At 41.7% G+C, this 26,672-nt stretch overlaps 1 protein-coding gene across 1 annotated transcript; it reads right to left on the reverse strand.

Annotated features, from left to right (window-relative positions):
- Positions 1 to 3,677: 3,677 nt before the first annotated feature.
- LOC142501639 (transient receptor potential cation channel subfamily V member 6-like) lies at positions 3,678 to 26,623 on the reverse strand. The gene is made up of 15 exons (XM_075611782.1): positions 25,969 to 26,623; positions 18,538 to 18,635; positions 18,246 to 18,368; positions 17,907 to 18,047; positions 17,559 to 17,657; positions 17,232 to 17,404; positions 16,723 to 16,869; positions 13,939 to 14,151; positions 13,762 to 13,848; positions 13,601 to 13,677; positions 9,808 to 9,973; positions 9,636 to 9,702; positions 8,073 to 8,341; positions 7,133 to 7,239; positions 3,678 to 5,748 (listed from the first exon to the last, which is right to left on the reverse strand). The coding sequence occupies exons 1-15, from the start codon at positions 26,100 to 26,102 to the stop codon at positions 5,439 to 5,441; spliced, it is 2,211 nt and encodes a 736-aa protein (XP_075467897.1). The 5' UTR covers positions 26,103 to 26,623; the 3' UTR covers positions 3,678 to 5,438.
- Between the last annotated feature and the right edge of the window lie 49 nt (positions 26,624 to 26,672).

Here is a 26,672-nt window from a genome sequence, read left to right on the forward strand (position 1 = left end):
TTTGCCCACCTTTTTCTTGTTCATATCAGTACCTTTTTAAGACAAAGTCTGTGACTGATACTCCACATAAATGGGTTGTCACCAAATACAGTGTTACTGCTGTTATAATCGCTTTCCTGGAGAATTGGGCTGAATATGCCGACACATAACCTTCAAGGGGCAGCGTACACTTATCTGATTGTACCCTAGCAAACCTGTTTTACAAGTAATTCAGACTCACTGCCTCTGTGTGACAGTAGGTTCAGAGAGTGCACTTCGGTAGTTCTGCCACTCCCCTATGCTTTTGTGTAATGCAGAATCTTAAACTTTTTTTTTTCTAGATTATTCCAAGCAGCCACCACAGAGTATCACTGCTACTCCGCCGCCTCAGGAAGCATTGCACATTTCTGCTAAATGAAAGCAGCACTCCTGATAAAGAGACGAGAAACAGCACGTCGACTTTAGTCAATTCTTACAATGTTTATTTGTGCCGGGTGTTTGAAGTATGGGTCCCAGTTGTTGACCTTTCTCAGCAATCCCCCAGAAGCCTTTATGTGTTTAACTTTATATAATGTTAGTAAATGGGTAGTCCATAAAATATTGCAGGTGGTGTTGCAGTACCTGGATGACCTTTTGTTCATCTGGCCTAGGGGTTCAGAGTTTGTCAATGGCGTGCAAGTTTTGGCATTGCGATTGAGCAGACTGAGGGCTCATCAACGGTCCTGAGTTTTTGGGGGATCAAAATCGATTTGATCACATGGAATACAGGCTCCCGGTAGACAAACACAGGACTTTGAGTTCCTTAGAGGAGTTCATGTCTCTTAGAAAGAGTTTGTTGCAGTATTTTCATTCCATGATGGGTCACTTTTTTTGCGGCCAGGATAATGCCAGTGGGGATAGTATCAGTGCCAGCACCCACTCCTTCCACATAGGGTCCATGACCGAGGTGGCATAGGTGATACAAAGGATCGGGCATTGAGATTCGAACTGGCACCCGAGCTATGGTAGGCCGACGCTAATGTAACGGTTTGGTGTGCTAATTTTTGCCCCTGCTGTTTAGGTCACGCTGCCCTGGACATATGGATTATCAGGGATTTAATCATTCATTGGGCGGAAAAATAGACGACCATGCATCCATACAGGAGAAGTATTAGCTTACATAAGGAACAGTTGGAAGTCTTCTGGGGGGGATGGTGAGGTTTGCATTGGGACCAGCTGTTACCTGATTTGCTGGTCTTGTTTAGGGATAGGAGACCCCCCTCCTCCTCCGGTTTTGATGCTCAATGTCAGGGGCAACAATGTGGGGCTGTAAGATCTCTGGAGTCAATCGGGCAATGAGAAGGGATTTAGCCCAGATCCAGGTGTGCTGGAGGACAGCGCAAGGCAATTGGTCAGATATTGTATACAGGAATGTTGGAAAGGGGCTGGTTTACCCCAGGCGGTGGAGTGAATGTGCAAAAAAGATCAGTATGGCAGAGGTGAGGTTTATATTGCAATCAGGGCTGGGTGGTTAGTCATCCAGAGTGTGACTCTGTAAATAGCGGGTTGTTAAGACTGGATTGGGGTACATTTAATAGGAATAGGGTCAGACTTGTTTAATACAATTCAGGAGGTGCTTGAAAGTGTCTTAGGTCTGGTGGTTCATGGTAGTTTAAGGGGGGGTGGGGGTTTAAATAGCTCCATAGGTGGTGGCTGTTTGGGGGGGGGGGGGGGGTAAGTGTGCTTTAACCTTACCAGATGGAGCTCTATGATTAGCAGTACAACATCCGTGCCTTTACCTAGATTAGGTATGGGCAAAACTGCCAATCCATTTCCCCGAATTCCGTGGAACATATTGACAAAATCCATATGCAGTTTGCATACTTGAAAATCCGAGCAGATTCAATCATATCTGTAATTGAATACAATCCGGGCAGATTTAAAAAAAAAAAAAAATCCAATAGGGAGACATGCCCGTGCTGAAAAAGAAGCACGCCTGAGGTATCTGGCTTCGAGATATACTTTGCATAGCCATTAGCATATTTAAATGAATCCCATCTCACACTTTCTGAAAGTATTTCAATACCAACTATATAGAGTTCATAATAAGCTTAAGGTACCAACCTACAGTAATGACTAGAATGGTGTCAGGCCCAACAGGACTGGAACCCACAGCCACTTCTTTTCTAGGCCACAGCTCTAGTAATGGGAGCTAAACCAGCTGATGATTAACATCACTGTCACAGCTGTGCTTCACTTGGTTTTTAAATCTGTATTACAATATGAAGAGGGGGAAGGAAAAAAAAAAAGGTAATCCTAAATACTCCAAGTGGATAAAATACCCCTTAGAGATGTATAATAACCTGGACCAAGTAACTTTTAAAGACATACAATTACATTTGAATGAGAGAGAGGACCTCCAACATAGATACATTAATTTAATACAATGTATCCATGATGGATTAAGCTAAGTGGAGTTAAAAAGTTATACATTTAAGTGACTAAAAGAAAATGTAATTATAAAAAGCACAAGATCTGAGAGTTACCAAACCACAAAGTGTATTGGTCCCTGATAAAATAGACATAGTAGCGAGACTAGTACTTAGTGGTAATTTAAGCAAACTGACCAGCATTGAACAAAGTCTGTATGTTTATATTTGCAGAACAAACAAAAAAATCCTGATTTAGAGACCCCTCTGCTGTACTGTAGGAGTGTTCTTCATGTGAAGAAATTGCACTTCACTCTGACACAGGCTCCCATCAAAAGCTCGTTTTAACCCAGATAAACATGTGACATACCTTATAAGTTCCATCAACCCTTTCTACTTTTAGTTGAACCCTGGTCGTTAGAACTGTAGAGTAAGCACAGGCACAGCTACATTTTAATGAAAAAAGTGGAATTCTTTATGTTGTAGATGTAACCATGTGAACAGTTTAATAAGACATCTGCAAATTTGTATACCAAATCTATGAAGAACAATTGTTTGGTTCCCTATTCCAGGGTTGCGCAAACTGGGGGGGCGCGATCAAGTGGGGGTGAAAGCAGGCAGAAGAGTTTACGCACCACTGCCCTATTCAATACTTCAGTATAGGAGAATAATTCAGCTCCATTCAAAATGAGTGAAACAAAAAAATGTTACTCAGCAGAAGCTCAGTTTCACAGCGTGTTGAGTGAAATGCTTTCAATTCTTAATCGGTCATCTCCAAAGTGGGATTAAATACAGTATACACTAATCATCCTGCTATCCGAGTTGCGTGTACGCTCCTCAAACCATGATCTGCTCTAACCTCACTTTGCAAAGTTTAGTGCTCCTTTGCTGACATGTTATTCCACAGAAGTAAATCAATTCTAACTCCACTTTAAAGAAAGTCTTGACACCGACATTGCTGGGTTTGCAATGTGGTATGACTCCTCTTCCTTAATGTTACTCTTATGTCTGAAGCACTTATTCCCATGACCTGTTATTTATATTATTTGTTATTCATATGATTACAGCATGTATTACTACTGTGAAGCGCGATGTATATTTATGGCGCTATATAAATAAAGACATACAATACAATGACTCTCAGAAGGCCAATTCACAAATATTTACCATGATTTGTATGTAATTACCAGAGCAGTAACTTTTTGTGCATATAGAAGGCATATTCCCTTTGGATGTTATGGGCAGGTTAAAATAAATCTTATGCACCAGTTTTCAAACGCCAACCCTGTGTTGGTGAATAGTTTTGGGAGATATATATAGAATTAATGGCAGCAGTGACAAAATCTATATCTATAGCTAGTTTTATTGACAAAGTAAAATAACTGTACTTTTCTAGACATTGGACAGCAGCTACCACACATAGCATTGTTTCAATTACAAAGTAAAGCCCCAAATAGCCCTTACATTGGCTAGGCATGAGGGTCCTAAATATGGCACCTTAGATTATAAGAACAACTTTAAGAGGACAAAAGGAACAATTTCCTGACAACACAGTACATATTGAGGGGTTCTCAGAAGGGCAATTTATTGAGGCAGTATAATACATTATAATTCACAGATTAATCCCTATACTAGAGAAAGTACAATGTTGCAGGCTCTTCCAGCATTGATTAACTCTTCAATCAGTAGAACAGTTGTGGGGCAAGTCCTGTGATTCTAAGGTGCATTAGCATGAATCAGAGTTAGTGCATGGTTTTAAAAGTACACAGTTTAAACTGAGTGCAATATAAAAAATGGCTTATTACATGGGGAAGCAAAAAGGAATACATTAGAACACTTCCCTGCTACAAATCAAAAAGTGTCTCAGCAAGCTACACCTGCTCTGTTATCTCCCTTGCTACTAAATTGCAAATCACCACCAACCAATCAATGCTACAAAAAGTAGCAAGCTGTTCCAAATACAGTAAACAAGGAGAACAGAATCATGGTGCATTCCAGATACAATGTGGACATCGTTCTAAAACAGGGGTCATAAATTCCATCCATTGTTAAAATAGCAGTAGAAACACACTGTACCATGGAACAGAAAAAAGGGCCAAAGCGAGAACTCCCACAAAGAAAATCAAAAGGATATTCCCCTAGCCATAGCCAGAGGACCCTGCTTAACATAACATTTTGGCCCACAAACCCAGAGAGAGAAGATCTAAATGTTCCATTTAGGAAAAGGTTACAATGTACAGATGTAGAGGCCATATATTGTACCCAGTAACTCATGTAGCGAAAAATCCATAACTATATTTTGAAGCTGTCCCATTCAAAGATCCATAGAATTTGCAAATCTTACATACTGTAGAACCTACTTATGGGTACAATAATGGCTACTACATAATTGTGTAGGACTCAAAACATTCCACAATGAGGAAGCCAGGAGCTGCAGAGTATAATGCATATAATGGCAGGATATTGAATTTCTGTGGATTGTTCCATTGCAGTTTAATTCCTGAAGGAAGGGCCACCTTAAACGTTGAAATAAGTAAAAGTGCTAACAGGTAACTATGATTGTCTTTGTAGATTGTTTCAGTAATGTTCCATTGGGCATAAGCCCAACTAAAGAATGCACATCCAACTTCTTCCCGTCCCAATGTATGTTGTATGGCATACATGTCTTGGATAGGTTTCTTCACAACTTCTGGGAGTACGGTTGAGTCAATCACTTCTAATATCAATATCACAAAACTCTAAAATGGAGTAGAATATGCTACAAAAAAGTATTCTTAACTGATAACTGTAGCATGGAGGCAACATAAAAATATTTGCAGGAATGAGCAACATCACAAACCCACAAATATCGCCTTATAAATGTTCAGTCTCAACCTGGCTCAGGAGGAACCTACATGTTCCCTCAAACTGAAGATCCCAAATGGATTATGAATGCAAAACTCAACTGGCAGATGTCAGGAACAACAATTTTTCAAGAGACACCCAAGAGGCTCATAATTGGTAAAATGACTGAGGAGAGTTCTCAATTGGCAGCAGATTTGGCCCATCTCTTCACACCTCATAGACCTTTTCATTAATGTCTAAGGCATAGTTAACTTTGCCTGTGAGCTGATTAATTTGGGTTTTCCTCAGGATCTTCCAGCCTCGGCTCGACCGTCTATGGGACATTTTGCGACACAGCATAGGGCTTTTTGGCAATTGTGGCTCCTTACTGTGGCGGTGACATGGCTCCTTTTCTCCATCAAACCCATACTTCAGAGACTGCTTCTCCCCATTGTGATCGCAATCTTCATCAGAGTTCTGAAACACATCCACATAGCGTTGAATCGTCTGCTTGTGTAGGTTCTTGCGCTCCTCCACTCTGCCAAGAGAAGAAATAAATATAATCGTTAGATGGTGTATTTCCAAACTCAAGAAGCGGTGTAGAAAGAAAGCGAAGCACAGCCAATGCAGCAAAAAAATAAATTAAAAATAATGAATCACACAAGGGCAACTCCCATAAAAATGCGATTTGAATTAAACTCACAAGGACAATTGTGACCAAACACCTACGCATTTTGCGCACCCTGCACTTTATCAAGTTGACAACTTGATAAAGAGCAGGGCGCACAAAATGTATAGGTGTTCTTCTTTTGTCCATTGTCCATGTGAGCTTAATTCAAATAAATCACATTTTTATGGGAGTTATCCTTGCGTGATTAATTTTTTTTTGTGCTGCATTTGCTGTGCTTCCTTTTCTTTCTACACCGCTTCTTGATCATCTCAAAAATGGATTGCATGTCTCACAGTATTGCCAGGACTTCAAAGGAGTCTTCAAATAAGGCAACAGGCTGTTTCCTTTATTATTGTTACCTCCTCTTACATTGTTCTCCTATACACTGGCTGGGGGGAGTTTATATATTTGCCACAGGCTGTGGTGGGTACCACTAGGCACCTTATCCTCCCAGACTTAGCATTACTACTCTCATTGAACTGGAGACAAGACCAACAGAAGGCATTCCAGACATTAAGAGAGTTAATAACTAATTGAAAATGGATTTTTCTGTAGACCAAACAGTCACCAAGCACCATTCACTTGGGACTGTATTTCCAAACTCTTCTGCATTATCTCGCTTTATTGGGTCACTCACATTTTCTGAATGTCAGAATTCTACTTTTTTGAATCCTGCATTTTTTTGTCATCCGGCAGTCTCTCTAAGGCTGCGGTCCCAGTACACCCTGTACACACGGCGCGGCGTGCACTGTGCGTGTAAGCACCGCCCCTCAATGGGGCTGGGCCCACTACGCACCGTCACGCAGAAGGTGCATCCGCGCCGCGCGGCAGGGTTTTTCACAACTCAATAAAATTGAGTTTACTCCCAGCGACGGAGGTGTGGCCACGCCCCCACCGGCGGTTCACCCAATGAGGGCGAACCAGCCGCGTGATGTAATGGCCACGCCCCTGCAAATCCGACCACGCCCCCTCCCGTCGCAAGCTCCCCTCTTCCTGTCTGACCGCAGATCGCGGTTAGCGCTTTGACACGCGCCGCCCCCCCCCGCCGGGCGCGCGTGTCACAGACATTACTGGGACCGCAGCCTAATCTGTGTGCACATTACCGTAAGGTGCTACAAATCCCTACAATGTTTCATACTAGAGAGAATTAGGGGGCTAGTTGAAGTCACATCAGGTTAACAGAATGACATTACCACCACTAGGAGAGATTCTGCTCAAAGCACCATAAACAAATGACAGTCTATCCACTTACCGGAGGAACCAGCAGTCCTCCAATCCATAGTCCTTCCCACAGATCCCTAAGCGGGGCCAGAGGCTTTGTGGCATCTTCCTCTCGAGCATTATAGTGGTGGCCACAACCTGTTGAAGAGGCAATATTATAAATTAGGATCAATAGACGATAAATCTTCTTAGACACAAATGTGTTATATGTACACTGTCTGGGACTAGACACGCTCCTTTACTCCTTACACAACCTACAGATGCAGTGGCCATTATTTGAACATATCACACGTTGTATACCTCGGAAAACCCATGTCATGGGGCGTCATTACCGCGTGTTGACTCATGTTTTATCAAGTGCAGAAAATGGCATTTTAGTGTTCTGGTTTTTAAACATCTGCAAATTGACAGAGTACTGTACTGTACACATTACAATTCATTCATTTCTGCCATGGAAACGCGAAGTATTGCACCCAAAGAAATCGGGATCCATGAAATTCAAACAAATCAACCGTGTGATTGGCCGCGTGGAGTACAGCAGCGCACACGAAAACGGCTCCGTGATATGTTCGAATAATGGCCACTGCATCTGTAGAACTCTACTTTATATGTTGCGGAAACAAAACTGTATTAAATGTACAGTATGTTATAGTCTAGAATCACTAGTAGGATTTTAAGACTATGGGATACTTGACACACTATGGCAATGAAAACCAATGAAGAGTCTCCATCATTGCATTGGAATATGCTGTTGAATAGTACATGTGGTATTAAAAATTAGATGCCTGATTGCACATCCATCTTCTGATGTAAAGATACATTTCTTTAAAGCTTTGGTAGAAATGGATTTAGCAAATACGCACAAACGATAATATGCAAAATATATCCCCTGGAAATAGGCCTAGAGAGCAACAGGAAAACCAAAACACAAACGCTCCATTTTGAAAAGCTTACTGTAAAAGCCTTCTCACCTGAGCTCTCCACAGCTCATCCCTCTCATGTGCGACTCTCCAGTGAGTTTCCCCCATCATGGCAATCAGAAGATTGAGCATCAGCAGTGCTGCGATAACTGCAAAAGCAGAGTACATAATGCTGTACATGAACGGCAAGTCCACATCATAATTTGCCGGCCCATCAATGATGGTGAGGAAGAGTTCAAATGTGCTGAATAGGGACATCGGGTATGACCTGAAATGTCCCAGCCTTGCTGGATCTGCAGTCTGAAATATCATGTAGAAGGCTGGGGAGTGAAGGAGAAACAAACAAACAAAAAAAAAGTGGTTGATTAAAAAGGTACAGTATAGAGGAGCACATCAGCATTGCAGATGCGATATGTAGTTTGCCAATACTTCTTATTGTAAATGTACCATGAATCCAGTGAGGGGAAAAAAAAAAACCAAAACAAAAACAAACACCTTATTCTACTCCTATTGCAAGACATCTTTCTTATGCTTTGGTTTCTGGAAGTTGCTTCACTCGTGTTCGTATGCTTGCATGCCTTTATTTATATAGCACCATCTATGTACATAGGACTTCATAGCAGTAAGGCTGTGCTTATAGTGCCGGCACAAAACAAATGCATTGCCGCCCTTGAGTGCGCTTATAGTAAGCGCGATGAGACGGAGCGACATCTTGGTCGCGATCGCTGGAAGTCATCTCAATTTGATTTTTCCAGCGACCGTAGCCGGCACTATAAGCGTAGCCAAATACCCGTGACATAATATTACACAATGGGAATAATTGCTTTAGACGCAAGTCAGAAAAAAGGAGTCCCTGCCCTGAAGAGCTTACAATCTAAGTGGTAAGTAGGGAGACAGTACAGGGAGAGTAGAAGGGTATTCTGGTAAGTGCATCTGCATGGAGTCAATTATATATGAGGTGTATACCATCAGCCACGGAGCAACCCTTATATTTCATTAAAGGAGGAGGTGTGTTTTAAGATGGGTCTTTAAAGGTGGACAGAGAGGGTGCCAGTCGGATATTGAGGAGAAGGGTATTTCAGAGATGCGGGAAAAGATTTTAGGTGAGAGAGGGATTTAGGTACAAAGCAGTAGAGAGAATACATCCTTGAGCAGAACGCAAGAGTCAGGCAGATGTATAGTGAGAAATTAGGGCAGAGATGTAAGGAATGGCAGAAGAGTTTAGCTTCAAAAGAGGAGAATTGTGTTTAATATTGGATTTGATAGGAAGCCATAAGAGGAATTTCAGCAGGAGATGCAGAAGCAGATTTAGGAGTGAGTAAAAAGATTCTAGGAGCAGCATTTAGGAAAGATTGTAGAGGAGACAGGAAAGCCAGAGAGTAGAATGTTATAATAGTTGAAATGTGAGAGAAGGAGGCCTGCGATATCCTATTATATTTAGGATTTTATTTATTGTAAACGAATACATTGTGTTCTTGTGTCAACACTGTCAAATAATGAGCATTACACAAGCAGCTTTTGTTTTGGACCAAGCTGGAGCTCCAATGACAGTTAAAGAAACAACCTATAACTATATTGCATTGGACAGACCATGGAAGATGATGGGAGACTTACCTGCACCAAAACCAAGAATGACTACAGCCATAAGCCAACAAAAGCGCAGGAGATCACCAAATATCATCTGAAACAGAATGGAAAACATGTCGAGAGTTGGGCAAGAACCAAAAAAATCCAAGGAACGAGATAACAGAACAGTAATTTGCAGGTCAGAAAGATGATCCTGTACCTTCTGGATCATGATGGTGAAGGGTCCAAGCATCTGAAAACCCCTTGTGAAATACATGACATAGCACCAGCCAAGGACAAGCGCCAGAGACATGGGGACAACTTCTCCATCACTGCTGGTCATTCTCAGAACCAGAGTGGCCAGAACCATGCAGGCAAAAGCAATACTGCAGAGAGAATCAGAGGGGCGACAGTTACACAACATAAATCAGGCACATTGCAAATGCTTTACAGTGGTAAATTCTAAACAAAATACCCTTCACATGACTAACCTCATACACTGGCTGGGAATTACCAAGCGTCGATGCCGAGGATTGCACCACAATCCAGTCATGAACAGCATTTAACGCTGAATTGGGTGCGATATCCCGTGTGAAGATTGAGATAAGGTGTGTGGCTCAGGCTATATGAAGACGGACTATCATCACCACCATTTTGGCGCAGCAGCCATTTTGAGTGTTTGCTTGTATGAATGTGTATCTGTTTATTTGTGTTTAAAGGTTATGCTGCAGGGCATCGCTCCTGGCTGTGACTAATCCTTGCATAATTCCTAACTAGCCATGGAATTGAAATAATTGTATTTGTAAGAGTTTTTCCAGCAAATTCATTTTTGCTGAGCTCTGCTTCTCTTATCTTGCAGCTACACCCAAAGTGCTGAGCGGTTACTCCTTATGTCAGGAGGTTAAGAGGCCCACATTACGATGAAATATATAGGATAAAAGTATAGCATGCAAAGCATATTTATGCATGAATAAGGATTTTGGTATAAGTCATCATATTGTTTTTTTTTTATCTCTAAGCCAGCACCCTTAAGGGTTGTATTACTCATTTTGAAATGTATAAAAGTGTGATGCCAAGCAATATGTTTTCAGAGGAATGAGTTCATTTTGAATTCTCTCTCTCTCTCTCTCTCTCTCATTTGTACCTTGGTGCAGATAAACTCAAATTGATACTTTGAACCCTTGACTTATTGATATTATTTCTACGCTTTCACACCCGCATCAGTGCTTTGTGAATTCCAGTATTTGGGTTCATGTTAATTGTAGTAGATATAATAATAATAATAATATATATTGTATGTCTATTTATATAGCGCCAAAAGTGTACTCAGCGCGTCACAAAGATTACTGTACAGGGAATTATAATACAATAAGTGCGCACGTCCGTCGCAATTTCTGGTTGTTTGGTGGGAGTTTTCCAACTGAAAACTCCACCGGCGGCAAAGTGCAGCGTTGTCGCTGCGATATTTTGCCACCACAACTAAAATTTCATGCTACTGTCACGTGACGTGATCTGGTTCAGCCAATAAAGGCTAACAAGCTCCATGACGTGCGAGTTATGCCCCCCGCCACGCCCCCAAATGCTGCGACCCAACTCCTGCAGTTTGAGTAGAAATCGTTGGGCTGCAGGAGCGCACCGCAGAGGCGCGAACGCAAGCACGCAGACATCGCGGTCTGTCTGAGTGAGCCCTAAGCGGTTTGATGGGGAACTTACAGAGACAGCAGGTGAGGGAATAAGTGCTGTAGATGGCAGAGCTTTGTTACAATGGGTGGTAGGAGTGACTGTGGGACAGTAACCATGAGTACAGGCTGTTGGGTTGCTTGATTTGTGGGGCAAGTTTTAAGGTTAGTCAGTATTAAAATAAAAGGATTAACACAATTTACAGGGGAAGAGATGGCAGGGTGGCGTGGGTGAAATCAGATGTGATAAAGTTTTCGCAGATATTTGAGATTGTAGTAATTCACCAAACCTTTTTAGCTAGGCCCCGAGAGGGGGTTTTGCTGAGGAGAGGTGGGAGTCCTGTTTAATAGAGCATGCATCAATTTATTTTCCAAAAAAAAAAAACCTTTCATACAAGTGGATAGATACCTGGGAAACTGGCCAATTTGCATATTCAAATTGGCTTTTTCCCAAGGTATCTCTCCACATATTGTATACAAGTGTGTTTTCGAAGGCAAAGTTAAAAGTTAGTGTTAAAATTGACAATTCAGTGGAACTGTGATTTATGGAACAGTTTTGGTCATTTTCAAGCAAGGTGAAATTTCCAGACAGAAAGACAGAATTTTTAAAAAAAAATTAACACGTGCTCATCTCCATTAAAAACTATCCACTCAATGCAGCCAACAGCTACACCAAGGGAGTACAAACTAACGAGGGGCTGTATTATTAAAGTTAACATTGCTTCTAAAAGGCAACAAGGAAAAAAGTAGCCATGGAGATGGAGTATGTTAAATGAAACGTTTCCTGTGTAGAGCGAGTTTTCCTCACGGTCCTGAACCAAACAAAATGTGGCATTATTCAGCCTTGAAAAAAAAATTGTGACTTGTCAGAATAAGCCAGCGATTCATTAAGCATTAAATTAAATGTGCGTTGCAGTTTCACTTACAGTAATATGCAAAATGCACTAGAAATTACTAGAGAGTTCAGGGCCGCCAACAAGGGAGGGGGGGGGCAAAAGGTACTGGTGTCCCGGGCCCCGTGAGTCAGGGGGGCCCGGCCGGCTTGGCCTCCTGTGCCAGTTAATTAAATTTAAGTTAAAAAAAAAAAAAAAAAAAGCAGGGAAACCACCCGCTCCCAACGTGAGATGGAGGGGAAGCCCCAACCTAGTTTCCCCTGCGCACGCCTCCTGCCCCAGCCCGCTAGTCTCATGGCCCCCCCCAGCCGCCAACCTCTTGTGCGCCCCCAAGTCGACATACCGCGGCAGGCATCTGCCGCGGGTATATCGGGGCAGAGTGGGGGGGGGAGGGGAGGGAAGCGTCTGGCGGCAAGGAAGCAGGAAGCAGAAACCAACCCGGTCAATGTAAGTCACCCACCCCACCCTGTCACCGTCTCCCACCCACACAGTCACTAATGAGGTTGAACAAAAAAAAAAAAAAACACGACATGCATCCATCAAGTTCAACGATGCTAAATTTAGACAACAAATACTTTATCCTATACCATGCTTACAGTATATTGATCCAGCAGAAGGCAAACAAAACCCCCCCAGAGACAGATCATCCAATGATATCTCATAAGTGGAAAAATAAATTCCTTCCTGACTCCAAGAATTGGCAATCAGATTACTCCCTAGATCAACATCCTTCCCATGTTTACTTATTTGGTATATTCCTGTATTCCTTTTCTTTCTAAAAAGATGTCAAACCTTTTTTTGAACAAATCTATTGTATCTGCCATCACAGTCTCCATGGGTAATGCATTCCACATTTTAACTACCCTTACTGTAAAAAAACATTTCCTTTGTTGCTGGTGAAATCTCCTTTCCTCCAAATTTAAGGGATGACCCCATGTCCTTTGTACTGCCTTTGAGATGAATAATATTTTTTTTGAAAGCTCCTTGCACTGTCCCCGAATATATTTGTATATAGTTATATCCCTTCTTAGACGCCTCTTTTCTAATATAAATAAATCTAATTTAGCTAGCCTCTCCTCATAAACCAGATTATCCAACCCCTTTATTAATTTGGTGGCTCTTCTCTGCACTCTCTCGTTCCATAATGTATTTTCTAAAGAGTGGTGCTTAGGTTGCTTAATGCAAAAACTATAAAATATGGCACACCACGTTTTTTTTTTTCCTTCACCATCTGGCCATATTTTGATGAAAGATTACGATTTTGGCAGAATTCTGAGCTCTGTGAGGCTTGGCAAAACATTTTGTATGCAATCAAATTTGTGTTGGGGGGGGCGGGAGGTAGGGTGTAGCAACTGCATTTTGTTCAGGAAATCTCTATTTTCCTTTTCTATGCAATAAGGATAAGTATTGAGATGAGCTTATAAAAGGTTAACATTCTCACATGATGATATGGAAGGGACCTCCAAGTACTGTCTGCCCAAAATATCTGGTGGCTCCAACTCTAAGAAGGTCAGGAATCTAATTAAAAAAAAAAAAAGGAGTCAAAACAATGACAGAGTTGGCTACAAATACACAGGCATGTCAGACAGACAAATATCTCACCAATAAGAGTAATATGGCGATTGCACCAATAACACTAATTAGCTCCCCAACCAAACGCAGATCATCTTGAAACGACACATACGCCTCCTAGAGGGACAGAGAGAAACAGGATACATGTGCAAAATGTCCTCTCAGACACGCTCCTTGCTCTCCTCCCCCTATTCTTCTGCCACTTACATTGAGGGGCTTTTGAACAAAGATGGTGATGTCACGGGAGTCATTATATAGAACAGGAACATGTTTGAGAGGTCGGTAGGTACAGCACATGGTCACGCAGATCATATACAGAACATAGAGAGACGCCAATAACCAGAAGTATGGGCGTCCACAACTCCTCCACTTCAGACTGACCAGCTCCTTCACAGGGGTGAGATCTAGGATTCGACGAGCCTGGAAGGACAGACATGGGGAATAGGGATCAGGTTTAACTCCATAATAAATACAATAGAGAAATGAAGGATACATTGTTAGCTCCTGTCATTTGCAGTTTATCAATTCACGCTTAAATCAAAACGCTTGTACAAACCATGAACAGAAACGGTCTAGATCTTTAAGTCCTTTCAATGTACTGTAACAGCTTAAAAAAAGGGCATACGGATCTTATTTTGCAAGTACAGTAAGAGCTGTTCAAATTACCGCGGCTAGAAAAGAAATGCAATTTATTAGTGAAATTTACATTTCGCCAAATTGCCACCAAATGACTCGTTACACGACTTCAGATCAAAAATGTAACATTCCCTAATAAATGACAAGCCAATTTGGAAAGTAGTGCAATATTTTTGCATTTGTTTTCCCTTAATGTATTGCCAATTATTTCCCTAGCAGTGCTCCTAGCGGTAGTAAAAGCTTTATAGAGATTTATGTATGTATGTATGTATGTATGTATGTATGCATGTATATAGCGCCAAAAGCGTACTCTGATTCACAAAGCATACAGGACAGGGAATTATAAAAATACAATACATGCAGAAAAATCAGACAATAGTAAAGGAAATCCCTGTCCCGAAGAGTTTACAATCTGTGGTATGATGGGAGACTTACAGAGATAGCAGGTGAGGGAATACGTGCTTTAGATGGCGGTGCTTAGCCACAATGTCGGTAGGAGCGACTATGGGTGTGGGACAATAGCCATGAGTGCAGGTTATTGGGATGCTTGATTTGTGTGGCGAGTTTTAAGGTTATTTATTATTAAAACAGAAGGTTAACACCATTAGCAGGGGAAGAGGTGGCAGGGAGGCATGGGTGAGAGCAGGTGTGTACATGGCTGGGTCTAGGATTAGGAGAGATATCCCCAGCAGCAGAAAGGAGTAGATAAAGAGAGGGTGTGAAGAAAGGATTTGTGAGGGTGCTTTTTATAGATGGGTAAAGAAGTTGTTGGGAGAGTGGTGCATAAAGAATGGTGCAGTGTATGGGCACAGGCATAGGTGGAGGGCAGGAGAGATGAAGAAATGTGGATAGGAGGGGTGTGGGGAAGTTGGAGAGAACAGATACGTTTCTTCTCTTTTCTCTGTACACACTCTCTCTAGGTGACCTAATAACATCTTTTGGGTTCAAATATCACCTCTATGCTGACGACACACAAATATACTTTTCAACACCCGACCTTACACCTGCTGTACAAACCAAAGTTTCTGAATGTCTCTCTGCTATATCATCCTGGATGGCCGTCCGCCGCCTTAAACTCAACATGGCAAAAACAGTCCTCATACGTCCTCCCAAACCTGGCCCTACTACCTCCTTCCACATTACTGTTGGAACTACGATAATTTACCCAGTAGCCCAAGCATGCTGCCAAGGGGTCACACTCTACTCCTCTCTCACATTCGCCCCTCACATTCAAAACTTGTCGCTTTTTCCTCCGCAATATAACAAAGATACGCCCTTTCCTCTGTTGCTCGACTGCTAAATGCTGACTCAGGCCCTAATTCTCTCCCGTCTTGATTACTGTAACCTCCTGCTGTCCGGCCTTCCTGCCTCTCACCTGTCTCCCCTACAATCTATTCTAAATGCTGCTGCCAGAATCACTCTACTCTTTCCTAGATCTGTTTCAGCATCTCCCCTCATGAAATCCCTCTCCTGGCTTCCGATCAAATCCCGCATCTCACACTCCATTCTTATCCTCACTTTTAAAGCTTTACACTCTTCTGCCCCTCCTTACATCTCAGCCCTAATTTCTCGTTATGCACCATCCAGACTCTTGCGTTCTTCTCAAGGATGTCTTCTTTCTACCCCCTTTGTATCTAAAGCTCTCTCCCGCCTTAAACCTTTTTCACTGACTGCCCCACACCTCTGGAATGCCCTTCCCCTCAATACCCGACTAGCACCCTCTCTATCCACCTTTAAGACCCACCTTAAGACACTTGCTTAAAGAAGCATATGATTAGCACTGTGGATATTCTGAACACATGATACATAAAGCTTGGTCCCCTGCAGACGCACTTACCAGAACTCCCTCCTACTGTCTCTGTACGTTCTCCCTACCTACCAATTAGACTGTAAGCTCCTTGGGGCAGGGACTCCTCTTCCTTAATGTTACTTTTATGTCTGAAGCACTTATTCCCATGATCTGTTATTTATATTATCTGTTATTTATTTGATTACCACATGTATTACTACTGTGAAGCGCTATGTACATTAATGACGCTATATAAATAAAGACATACAATACAAAACAATACAATAGGAGTGAGGAAACTGTAAACAGAAAAAGTAATAGGGGGGACATTGTGAGATGCGAGAGGAGAGGCTTCCCAGGTATTGGAGGATTGGAAGAATACAAATTATCAGAACATTTAAAAAAAGTCAAGTTCTCTCAGTTGCAGAGTTATTGTTGTAGAGCAGAGTCCAGATCTTCTTGTATTTATGCATATTGTGTTATATGGGTAGGTTCGCGCTCACCTAATTCGGATTTGCCAAACAGAAAAAAAACCATGCTCCAGTTAATAAATCTGTGGTTAATACCTCTCTCTTTTTGGAGGATACCACCAACTCTAGTACAGACTGATCCTCTCCCCAGGAATCAATTTCAGACAGGTCATACAAACTGGAACGAATAGGACCAAATGCCCATTGGATCGTTTTCCGCTTCTGTACCAGATGCTGGAACATCTGTCAAATAGGGTCAGAGAGACAAGGAACTTATCATCATCAATGATATTTTGAAGGAGAGGAGATTACATTTGTCAGCTGTATGTATGCTCTTGCGCAGTTGGTGTATTTTGCATTTATTAGATGCTAATATTCTAAAGAAGATTCCCTAATAAGATAAAACATGTACAGTATGGGTATTAGCTCAGTATAATGCTAAGGCATGAAAGTATTGTAGTAAAATGGTAATGAATGGGATTCTGAACAGGGACTTGTGTAGATATCATGGTTTGGGCACAAATAGATTAACATTCTTAAAATTCAGATTCTAGTATCAGGCACAGAAATAATTGTGTGTTGGTAATAAAGACATGAAAACTTACAACAGTGTTACCCTCAAAAGCTGCCAGCTTGAAGGCAGTGAGCCCCTTGTGGTTAGGAATCATTTGAAGGTTCAAACCACTCTTGTCTTGGTCATAAGACAAAATAAGGTCAAACATCTGACAGGAGAATATCTTGTTAGGTTGAAGGGCAAGGATGTGAAGCACTGTGTTACCTGTAAGTGAGACAATTGTCAGAATTCCAGAGGTCTCCCCCCAGGGTAAGAATACTGCACTTGAAAAAATTCCCGCCAACTAACCCTTGTGAAATCTATTTAGAACACTGGTAATCATGTACTATCCTTTCCCACTTCTTACCCCATGACTCACCATAGGAGTCTTGGGCTCGGATGTCAGCACCACTCTCAATAAGGAGACGTACAATGCTTTCGTGTCCCACACAAGCTGCGAAGGTCAGAATGTGTTCTCCTGCAAAGAGGTAGAAAAGATCTTGATTGGTGCAGCCAAGTGCATTTCCTTTCCAGAACACACATAGACTTGCATATTCAGAACTTAAGGCAACACTCCGATAGACTGATAAAATGGCTAAACTACACAGTTTCCTGGTTCATCGGTGGTTGCTGGTCAGTAGACTTTGCCATCAAAACCAACAACCAGCAATGGACCAGAAACAGACACACACACACACACGTTAAATATTAAGCTGTGTGCACTAACCAAAGTAGAAGAGGTTGTTGGGGCTAAGGGCAAAGAAACTTCCAGTGGCACGAGGTGAAGAAACATCCGCTTTTCTCTGTATCAGCATTTTCATCAGATTCATGTTCTGATTGACAGCAGCAATGTGCAGAGCTGTCTGTCCTGTTAGATAAAGGGGAGTTAAGAAGGTATGAAGGGAAGGGCATAGAAGAGAGAGAGGTAGAGTAAGTGATAAAAAGGAGGAGAGGGAAGTTGAATAGGAGATGCAGTGTAATGGGTGGAGGCGCAGAAAAATATTTAAGGGGAAATGCAAAAAGACAACGGAAGCAAGCTTACAAGTTAAATCATTGTGCGTCTCACCTTCATAAAGGTCAGAGGTCATGGGTTGATTAAGGAGGTCAGGAGCTTCATCTAGCAGTATCTGTGCTGCCTCCAGGTTATCATGCAAAGCAGCCACATGCAGTGCAGTCTCTCCCACAGTTCCTAGTAACACAGAAAACAATGATAGATTAATAATGAAATGCCCACAAACATACGCAGAATGACACACATAGGTTGGTAGATGTTGTACAGTCAAGCACTCATTATGTTACCAGTTGGCACCATTACCCTGATTGGAACAGATGCACGAGTCACTTTGAGGACATCCTACCTCTTATATATAGGTCAGTGGATGGACAGTCCAGCAGCTTCTTTATGGATCCCACATCATTCTCTTTGGCAGCAAGCAGTAGGGGGCATTCCCAGATCCTATGGGATAAAGGAAGAAAAACATCAAACTAGGAAGGTGCAAAGCCACCAATCCCAATGAGCAGCACACATTAACATTCAATGCCAAATAGTCACAGTAACCCTAACCCCACTGCCATCAGGGTGATAATACCGCCATCCTGTATAGCACCAGCACGTGGCTCACATTGAACCAAGCGAGCAGCTTGCTCAAGACTATCCGATTAAATAATCCAGACAAATGTAAACGGCAAAACACAGGAGGACTTCCTGCTGTGAATGTACAGACTAAGATTACATTGTACATCTCATTGGAGCTAGAAGATCTTTCTTCATTTGCTAGTAACCCTTCATACTCATTAGCAGCAATGAACAAAAACTGTTTATTTGTTACCACAACTTTAGGAAACAGCAGAGGGATAGGACCTAAATGTACAAAACACACTGTGGCCTGTAATTAGATGACAATAGATTGAGCACAGATTACAGGGTTAGGAAGAAAAAGGCCGATTTATAAATGCATACTGTAATATTATATTAATTATCATGGGCCTTCCAACTAGTCATCTCTACTGGAACTTGGCACATAGGAGGAATCAGAAGATATTTGGCTAATAAATATCCGAAAAGGTGTAGGGCTCTAGAGCCAGAGGTTCCCAAATCCCGTCCTCAAGGATCACTAACAGTGCAGGTCTTAAGCCTATCATCTCATTAGCACAGGTAGCCCAATCATTGTGACTGAACCACCTGTGCTCAAGCAGGGTATACATAAAACCTGCACTATTGATGGTCGTAGAGAACTAGATTTGGTAACCTCTAGATGCCAGCATGAGCTGATGGAAAGATTTTTTGGCAACAGTAATGTCTTTGAAGTGGGAGAACGTAGCCTAGATCAGGCACAATATTTTCCCCCTGTGTCCCCTAGTTTCTGCACCCCTGGCCTAGATCACAGTACTGACTCCTTGCAGCCTTCTATCACCAAGCAAGAATCTACTATGTAGTGAGATCAGGGCCAACAGAGATCTTATAGCCCGTGACAAATTAAAGGAGATGGCCGCTTGTTAATTGAGAAGGAGAGGGGAGGAAAGAGGGAAGAGGGAGGAGAGCGGGAGAAAGTACTTGTGGCTTTGAGGAAAACAAATAAATAGCACATGCACTCTGTATTTCTACGTCGATTTTACTTTTTTTAAAGTCTATTCATAGATTTGGTGGCAACCATTTTTAAAATCCATAACAAAATCTTTCTTTGGGAACACCAAGACCTCACAAGAAACAGCTACAGAAAAACTGCCAGATCATTAACATGCTATAGAAATATTATAATTTAATCCAATATTTTCTGACATTGATCACTAGGGGAATTTGGTATCAGGGGAAATAGAGGATAGATGATCTATAAACAGAAATGTATTGTAGAGCGCCCAACAAGAATCGGCATCAGTTCTGAAAGGGAGACTTTGTTGGCTGTATATGGGATGTAGCCTGGGTATGTTACCTTCTGATGGTTCGGGTCCGGTCATCCAACACTGCAGTTAAAGTGTAATATTTGATTAAAAAAAAAAAAAATGGGAGAATATTTCATAATGCCTAAAACATGTGCAGAATTTTATGATGACTGAAGCCGCTTCCCATGTCTGCTTATGACAGTATTCTTTGGCCTAATACAACCAATTATTTAATAGTATGCAAACATGAAGGGGTCATAACTAAAGTGCATATGTATCAAAGCAAAAGTAAAGCAATTCTGGGGCAAAAACAGTACGAGTCAAAGAAAAAAGTCCTGTTAAATTCAATAGGCATTTTTTCTTTGATAAATACTGTATTTGGCAGGATTTTTGCCCCGCAATTGCCTTTATACCCCACTAGACCCATAGGAGTGTGCATGCGAGAATCCAAGAATACAATATAAAGACATTTGCAGTTTAAAAAAAAAAAAAAAAAAAACAGCAAATATAAAACACACCACACATTACATTTACAATGAATAATTGTAATTTAAAGTTATAATAGGTACATGTAGGTGCTTTTATCCCAATTAAAAGAAAGTAGATACCTTGTAATTAAGGCTTTGGAAATCCATAACATTTTACTAGTGTTTGAATTCAAAATTGCTTAGAAGATATACAGTACATCAGAAACATCATACAGCGCCCTCTGGCAGCAGGTTTTTGAACTGCATCACAGGCAACAATTTAGAAACAGGCAGCTGAGCGATTAGCCCAAAGTGTCAGTGGTTCAAGTCAGAACCTGTGTACGTGTGCAGTCCAATTCGACCAACATACTGAAAATGTGAAAGCACTTAGACATGTGACAACTGTTAAACATAGAACGTATTTTCAACATATCACAGAACGTGCCGTACAATTTTCTTGCATTTGTCTAGTTGGGGTCACACAAACTAGAAGAATTCTTCACAAAATTCAAAGCCTTTGTGGACGAGAGAGGAATTATAAACTGGTCATTTGGTAACCACAAGACATAGGGTACATACTTTCTTTTGACAGTTCTGAACAAACTAAATGGGCGTTTTGTATACCGATAACAGACATTATTGCCCCTACTGATAACATCTCGTTATAATGCAGAATAGCGCAACATATTCCACCGTAACGCGCCAGCAACAACCATTGCTACAGTACTTCGGTAAGATATGCAACCTAACACTGGCTCAAACGCCTGGGAAGTTAGGACCGAGCAGGACACGGCTATAAAATACTGATGCAGTTACCATGAACATGCCAAGGACTGCATGCCAGGCAGTGTGGTAACCAATAAACTAAAAAAGTAAAATGTGTGGTGCTCTAAACAAAAGCCTATATCCAAAAAATCACATGACTTGATTGAAGCATCCTGGCATAATACCCCCCAATGGAGGAAATAGGATATACCCCAGACAGTATAGATAACAGCTCCAGATATAACTCCAATGTGTAACCGACTAGTGGACTAGGATCCCCACAAGTACTGCAGTAAGGGACCTCACATTAATGTGATCCAACATATAGCATCGGAATGGAGAATGTCCAGATAAAGAAATAATAACTCACTCAGAGTAGGCTTGTCATCCTTGTCATCACTGTAGGTGTGTCTTCCTTCACTGATGGGGGGTGTGCATCCATTTTTTTCAATGGTCCTAGATATGTGCAGATAAGAAAAAGCAGGCACCAGCAACACAGGATCATCAAGAATTGAGGAAATCAATTGAGAGCTGGTTCCCATAAAAAAAGTTATTTAATGGATTCTACAAAGAAAATATAGCAGCATTATGGGGTACAGATCCCCCCCACCAACGCGTTTCGAGCGCAAGCTCTTTTTCATCTTGAAAAAGTTCAAGTTGAATAAGAGCTTGCGCTCGAAACGCGTTGGTGGGGGGGGATCTGTACCCCATAATGCTGCTATATTTTCTTTGTAGAATCCATTAAATAACTTTTTTATGGGAACCAGCTCTCAATTGATTTCCTCAATTCTTGATGATCCTGTGTTGCTGGTGCCTGCTTTTTCTTATCTGCACATATCTGGTAACCAATAAACCCACAGGGATTCAGTACTATAAACCTGGACCGGACCTTAATGCTCCCTACCCGGCATACCCAAAGAGGCAAGATCACTTCAACACCAAAATGGACGGCTATCCCTTTTCTTTAACGTAGCGGCTAATAGTCATTTTTGTAATGGATTTAATTACATGTAAAAATGGAGTGCTAAGTAGGAATAAAAAGTTAGAATAGAATGTCTCTGATTTTGTTAGTGATCTTATATAGATTCGTCTCTCCCCCCCCCTCCTCATACAATATAGAGTGCGCGCCACCATGCACGTCAATTATAAATTGGCTGTGTTAGCCAGGCATTTCTATACTAGAGACCCGAGAGCGTGGCCAAGAGCGGTGGGGTGGCAGACCAGTGAAATTACAATAAAATTGTATTTTTGTGATGCTGCCACACAGCAAACCAATCACAGCACGGCCTAACGCTGTGACAGTCGCGCGTCACTGCTTGCATCCTACAAACTAAACGCGCACGCCATGTGCACCCAACAGCAAGAACTATAAAAACAAGCCCCACTGTAAAAAGGTTGCAACTAAGTTACCATACTTTTTTGGACCAACATGAGAATTTGTTTCAAATCTAGATATACAAGCTTTCATGCCTGTGGTTACATGACAGTCTTGCACAGTTTGTAAAAATTAGTGTACACCTTCATAAAAGCATTCAAAATGTAACGTTTATCTACAATTTTCCATGCCCAATACAGCTACTAAAATGGTTCTACCCATCTCTATCGCAGAGTCCCGTCTCTCACAGTCACACGTAATTACTTCTGTGCGGAAGTCATTTCACGCTTTCCCTTTTTCTTGAAGTTCTCGGCTTATCTTTACAGCCATCTCAATAACCGGAGGCAATCAGCTGGTAACCCAGTCTCTGCCAGATCTTTACCCTTTCTCTGCCAGAAACCTGCAAAACATTTGTCAGATCGTTACCCTCTCTCGATCAGAAACCTGTAGAGCTTCACTCATCCTGTTTGACCCTCAATTAGATTAGGAGATAAACTACCCTCACCATTTACCACCCATACATACAGTCCTTTAACCCCCAGTATACCCCAGCGCAGGTCATGTATACCCTTAGGAATGTAGTCTATAGACACTCAGCTACAACCTCATTTCGGAGACTCCAGATCATCGGAAATAAGGTACATTCGGACGGTGACCGCACATGGACCCTGTTCTTTGTACAAAGCAATGACCGTCAGCCTGAACCAAATAGCAGGGAGAATGATCAGTGCCTTCTTGTGTGTATACAACACTTTTTGACAGGGCTTTATTTGTTGCATTATTATTTAACATACATGGTCTTAATAAAAAAATATTTCTGGCAGGTTTCAGGCTTGTGTAATTGCACCAGATATAGATATATAGATATAGATACTTAAAACCAACAAGAAAATCACACCAATAAAGCCACGTTACAATTCGCCTGCCCCTGTGTTACTGGATACATATTCCCCAGCATAGATTGAACAGACCAAGTTCTGCAGCGCAGAAATTTACTGGGCCAAGAACACTAGAAATGTTTGAAACCGTCCCGAACATACTTGCTACATTTTAAGCATATGTTTCCCCCAAATTCAATTCAAATCCATTTCCCTTGTTTCCCCAAGTCTCAAAGGGCTAATAACATCACCAAATTAGTAAAATTTCAGCATAATCTCTCCAGACAGCCAACATAACGGGTGTTTGTCCTATTTATAGGTCTCAGCATTTAGCAATTTTAGAGAATCACTAAATTTGCATAAACAAAATCCAATGCACATTAACGAAGCATTTTATGTTAAACCTTTTTTATTTCCCCCCTAGGTGGGAGGCAGCGGGGGATCTCTGGAGCTGAACCATGTTAAATTTCAGCTCTGTGGACCCCTCCTCACAGAGATACATACCGCAATGTGATGCTGGTATCTTATACATAATAAATGGGGAATGAAGCCCAAAGCCGGTGCTCTAACTCAGGAAGAACGGGAATGCGACAATGTGCTAGGTTATACCTAATGAAACCTTGAATCGTTCAGTCCCGGATCGTGCATGTAAACCACATATATTACAATGAGAACAGCAGGCAACCGAAGAGTAGTGGACCATAAAAAACAGGTAAGGGGTGAAGGAAAAGACCGGGTCGCGATACTCGCAACGAAGGAGACGCGGGGTGCACGGCAAACCGACGCCTCACTATTTTTTTAGAGTGATGTGTTTTTGTTCTAACCCTTAAATCGTTTAACTGTATTTTGTTTAGCTGCTTATTCCTCAGGTCGCTGTGCACGTCAGTGCTTTTTTCTTTTGGTATCTTATACAGGTTTAAATGTCTCATGTCACAATTGGGAGGCTTCCTATTGGCCCCCGGGATGCAAGACCTTTAAACAGCCATATTGCTCGCCCAGCTGGGCCTGAAACTCAGTTTTTTTTTTTTAGAGATATGTATTAGGGAGCAGGGGGTTACCAGAGCAGAAATGAATACAGTTCAGCTCCAGAGACCACCTAGGATAGGAGTAAGGCCCCCAGTTGGAAATGCCGCTTTAACTTCATGCTTGGCGAATGACTTGCGTGCTAGGACTGCACAGGTAGTTCATATGAAAGAGAGGGTTTCACTTCCGATCCTCTACTTGGGAAACTCCAGAAACAAGGATTGCATGAAATGAATAAAGCCAGAGGATGAATTGAGATTACATATAGCTAGCGGTATGCTTGGATAAAAAAGCATTACCTGTCAGGTTTATTTATTTATAAAATGTTTTACCAGGAAGTAATACATTGAGAGTTACCTCTCCTTTTCAAGTATGTCCTGGGCACAGAGTCAAGATGACAAATAACACATGGTTACAAATACAGTTACATAAAGGAACAGGGTATACATTATATACAAGACATTGGATGCACAGAGATAATATATATTATAGGCGTATGTAACAGTTACAGACCAGATTAAAATGTGAGACAGCTTTAGTTTTGAAAGAATTTAGACTGATGGTGGCTGTGAGAGTCTCCGGTAGATTGTTCCAGTTTTGGGGTGCACGGTCAGAGAAGGAGGAGCGGCCGGATACTTTGCAATAGCATTATGAAGAAATATTACATTATTTGCATGGCGCCAACATCGACAGCGCAGTACAATATGGGAGGAAGGACAAACATTTGGCAAAATAGTTATATATGTTAAGACAGACAACAGGAAGGTGGTCCCTATCCCAAGGAGCTTACAATATTTAAATGCACCATACAGCATGTATAGCACTTTATATGTAGACTGGTCGCTCTAGAATAATTTACGTCAGCAGTAACAGACCGCAAAGTTTCCAGAGGTGGGAGATTCCTCTGCCGCTTACTCTCTAAAGGAAATGTGGTACATCTTATGAAAAGCAGCTGGCTCCGCACACATAGAAAAGCACATGCTGCTTAGTTTCTTGTCATCATTTAACCTGACAGCTCGGCTTTACCACTAACCTCATATGCAGAATATGAATACATGCTGTGTGCCGATTCTGGGACGTGAGCAGGTTTGGAGGCCAGCCACGTATTTGCAGTGGAAGGGTTATGAAACGTTGTTAGACATGACTGCAGCAGAAGGAAGGGGTTACACCAGGGGTGGGCAACATAAGTCCTCAAGGGCCACCAACAGGTCAGGTTTTCAGGATATCCCTGCTTCAGCACAGGTGGCTCAGTCTGAGTGCACCATCTCTGCTGAAGCAGGGATATCCTGAAAACCAGACCTGTCGGTGGCCCTTGAGGACTGGAGACTCACACAGCGTTCTTACGCTTCAGAAAGCATGCGCTTTAATCCCAGCCCCTGTGACAGTAAATGAGTCACTCACCTCTTCTGCTGTAACATGTGGATCTCATCCAGTTCCAGACCTTGCGGTGCATGACTTTGTATCTGGCTCTTTATCCCGTTCCAGACATTATTGGCAATGCCGCTGTTCTTATTACAGTAGAATAATCCCATCATTACACCAATGTCAAAAACAAAAAAGGGAAGTTCCTATGCTGGTTTCTGAACGACGTTATGTAATGAGTCACGAATGAAAACAAAGTGGAAAATAAACCTCAAAGCATCCCCTAAAAATCTAGACATTCATTAAAAACTGGGTCAAACCAGGAGGAAAGGGATCTTTCTAGAAAAAAGACGATCACAATCTTTTCAAATGGGATTCACTAAAACTTCGTAATGTCTCAATTGGAATTAATGGAATCACAAAAATACTGGTTTCTTAAAAAACAAAAACACACACAACAAGGGTTTAAAGTAGAAAACAAACAGGGTAAAACTGAGATAAAAAGTTCAAACCTGCCCCTTTTTAAAAAGAAATGAATGTCTGATTCTCTCCCTTTGCACTGAAGCAGTTCCCCTAAAAAGATGGTTGGATCTTTCTCAAATATCTCAATTTTAGCCAGAGATGAACAAACCAGCTCCTACGCTTGCTGCGTATATTTGTATCCTAAATATAACCCCCAATAAAGGCTGTGTGAAGTAGTGTAATTATCCAAGAGACTGGGAGGTCCTTGGTACCTGTGTGTG

This window comes from Ascaphus truei, chromosome 8 (genome assembly GCF_040206685.1).
Source record: "Ascaphus truei isolate aAscTru1 chromosome 8, aAscTru1.hap1, whole genome shotgun sequence".
Classification (NCBI taxonomy): Eukaryota; Metazoa; Chordata; class Amphibia; order Anura; family Ascaphidae; genus Ascaphus; species Ascaphus truei.

Excerpts from the sequence above, each read along its gene's own strand:
- LOC142501639 (XM_075611782.1), bottom strand. The coding sequence starts at position 26,102 with ATGATGGGATTATTCTACTGTAATAAGAACAGCGGCATTGCCAATAAT. Across the intron at positions 18,048-18,245 it reads GACCTCTGACCTTTATGAAG|GACAGACAGCTCTGCACATT; the intron begins GTGAGACGCACA and ends TTTATCTAACAG. Across the intron at positions 5,749-7,132 it reads GAGGACTGCTGGTTCCTCCG|AGTGGAGGAGCGCAAGAACC; the intron begins GTAAGTGGATAG and ends TTCTCTTGGCAG.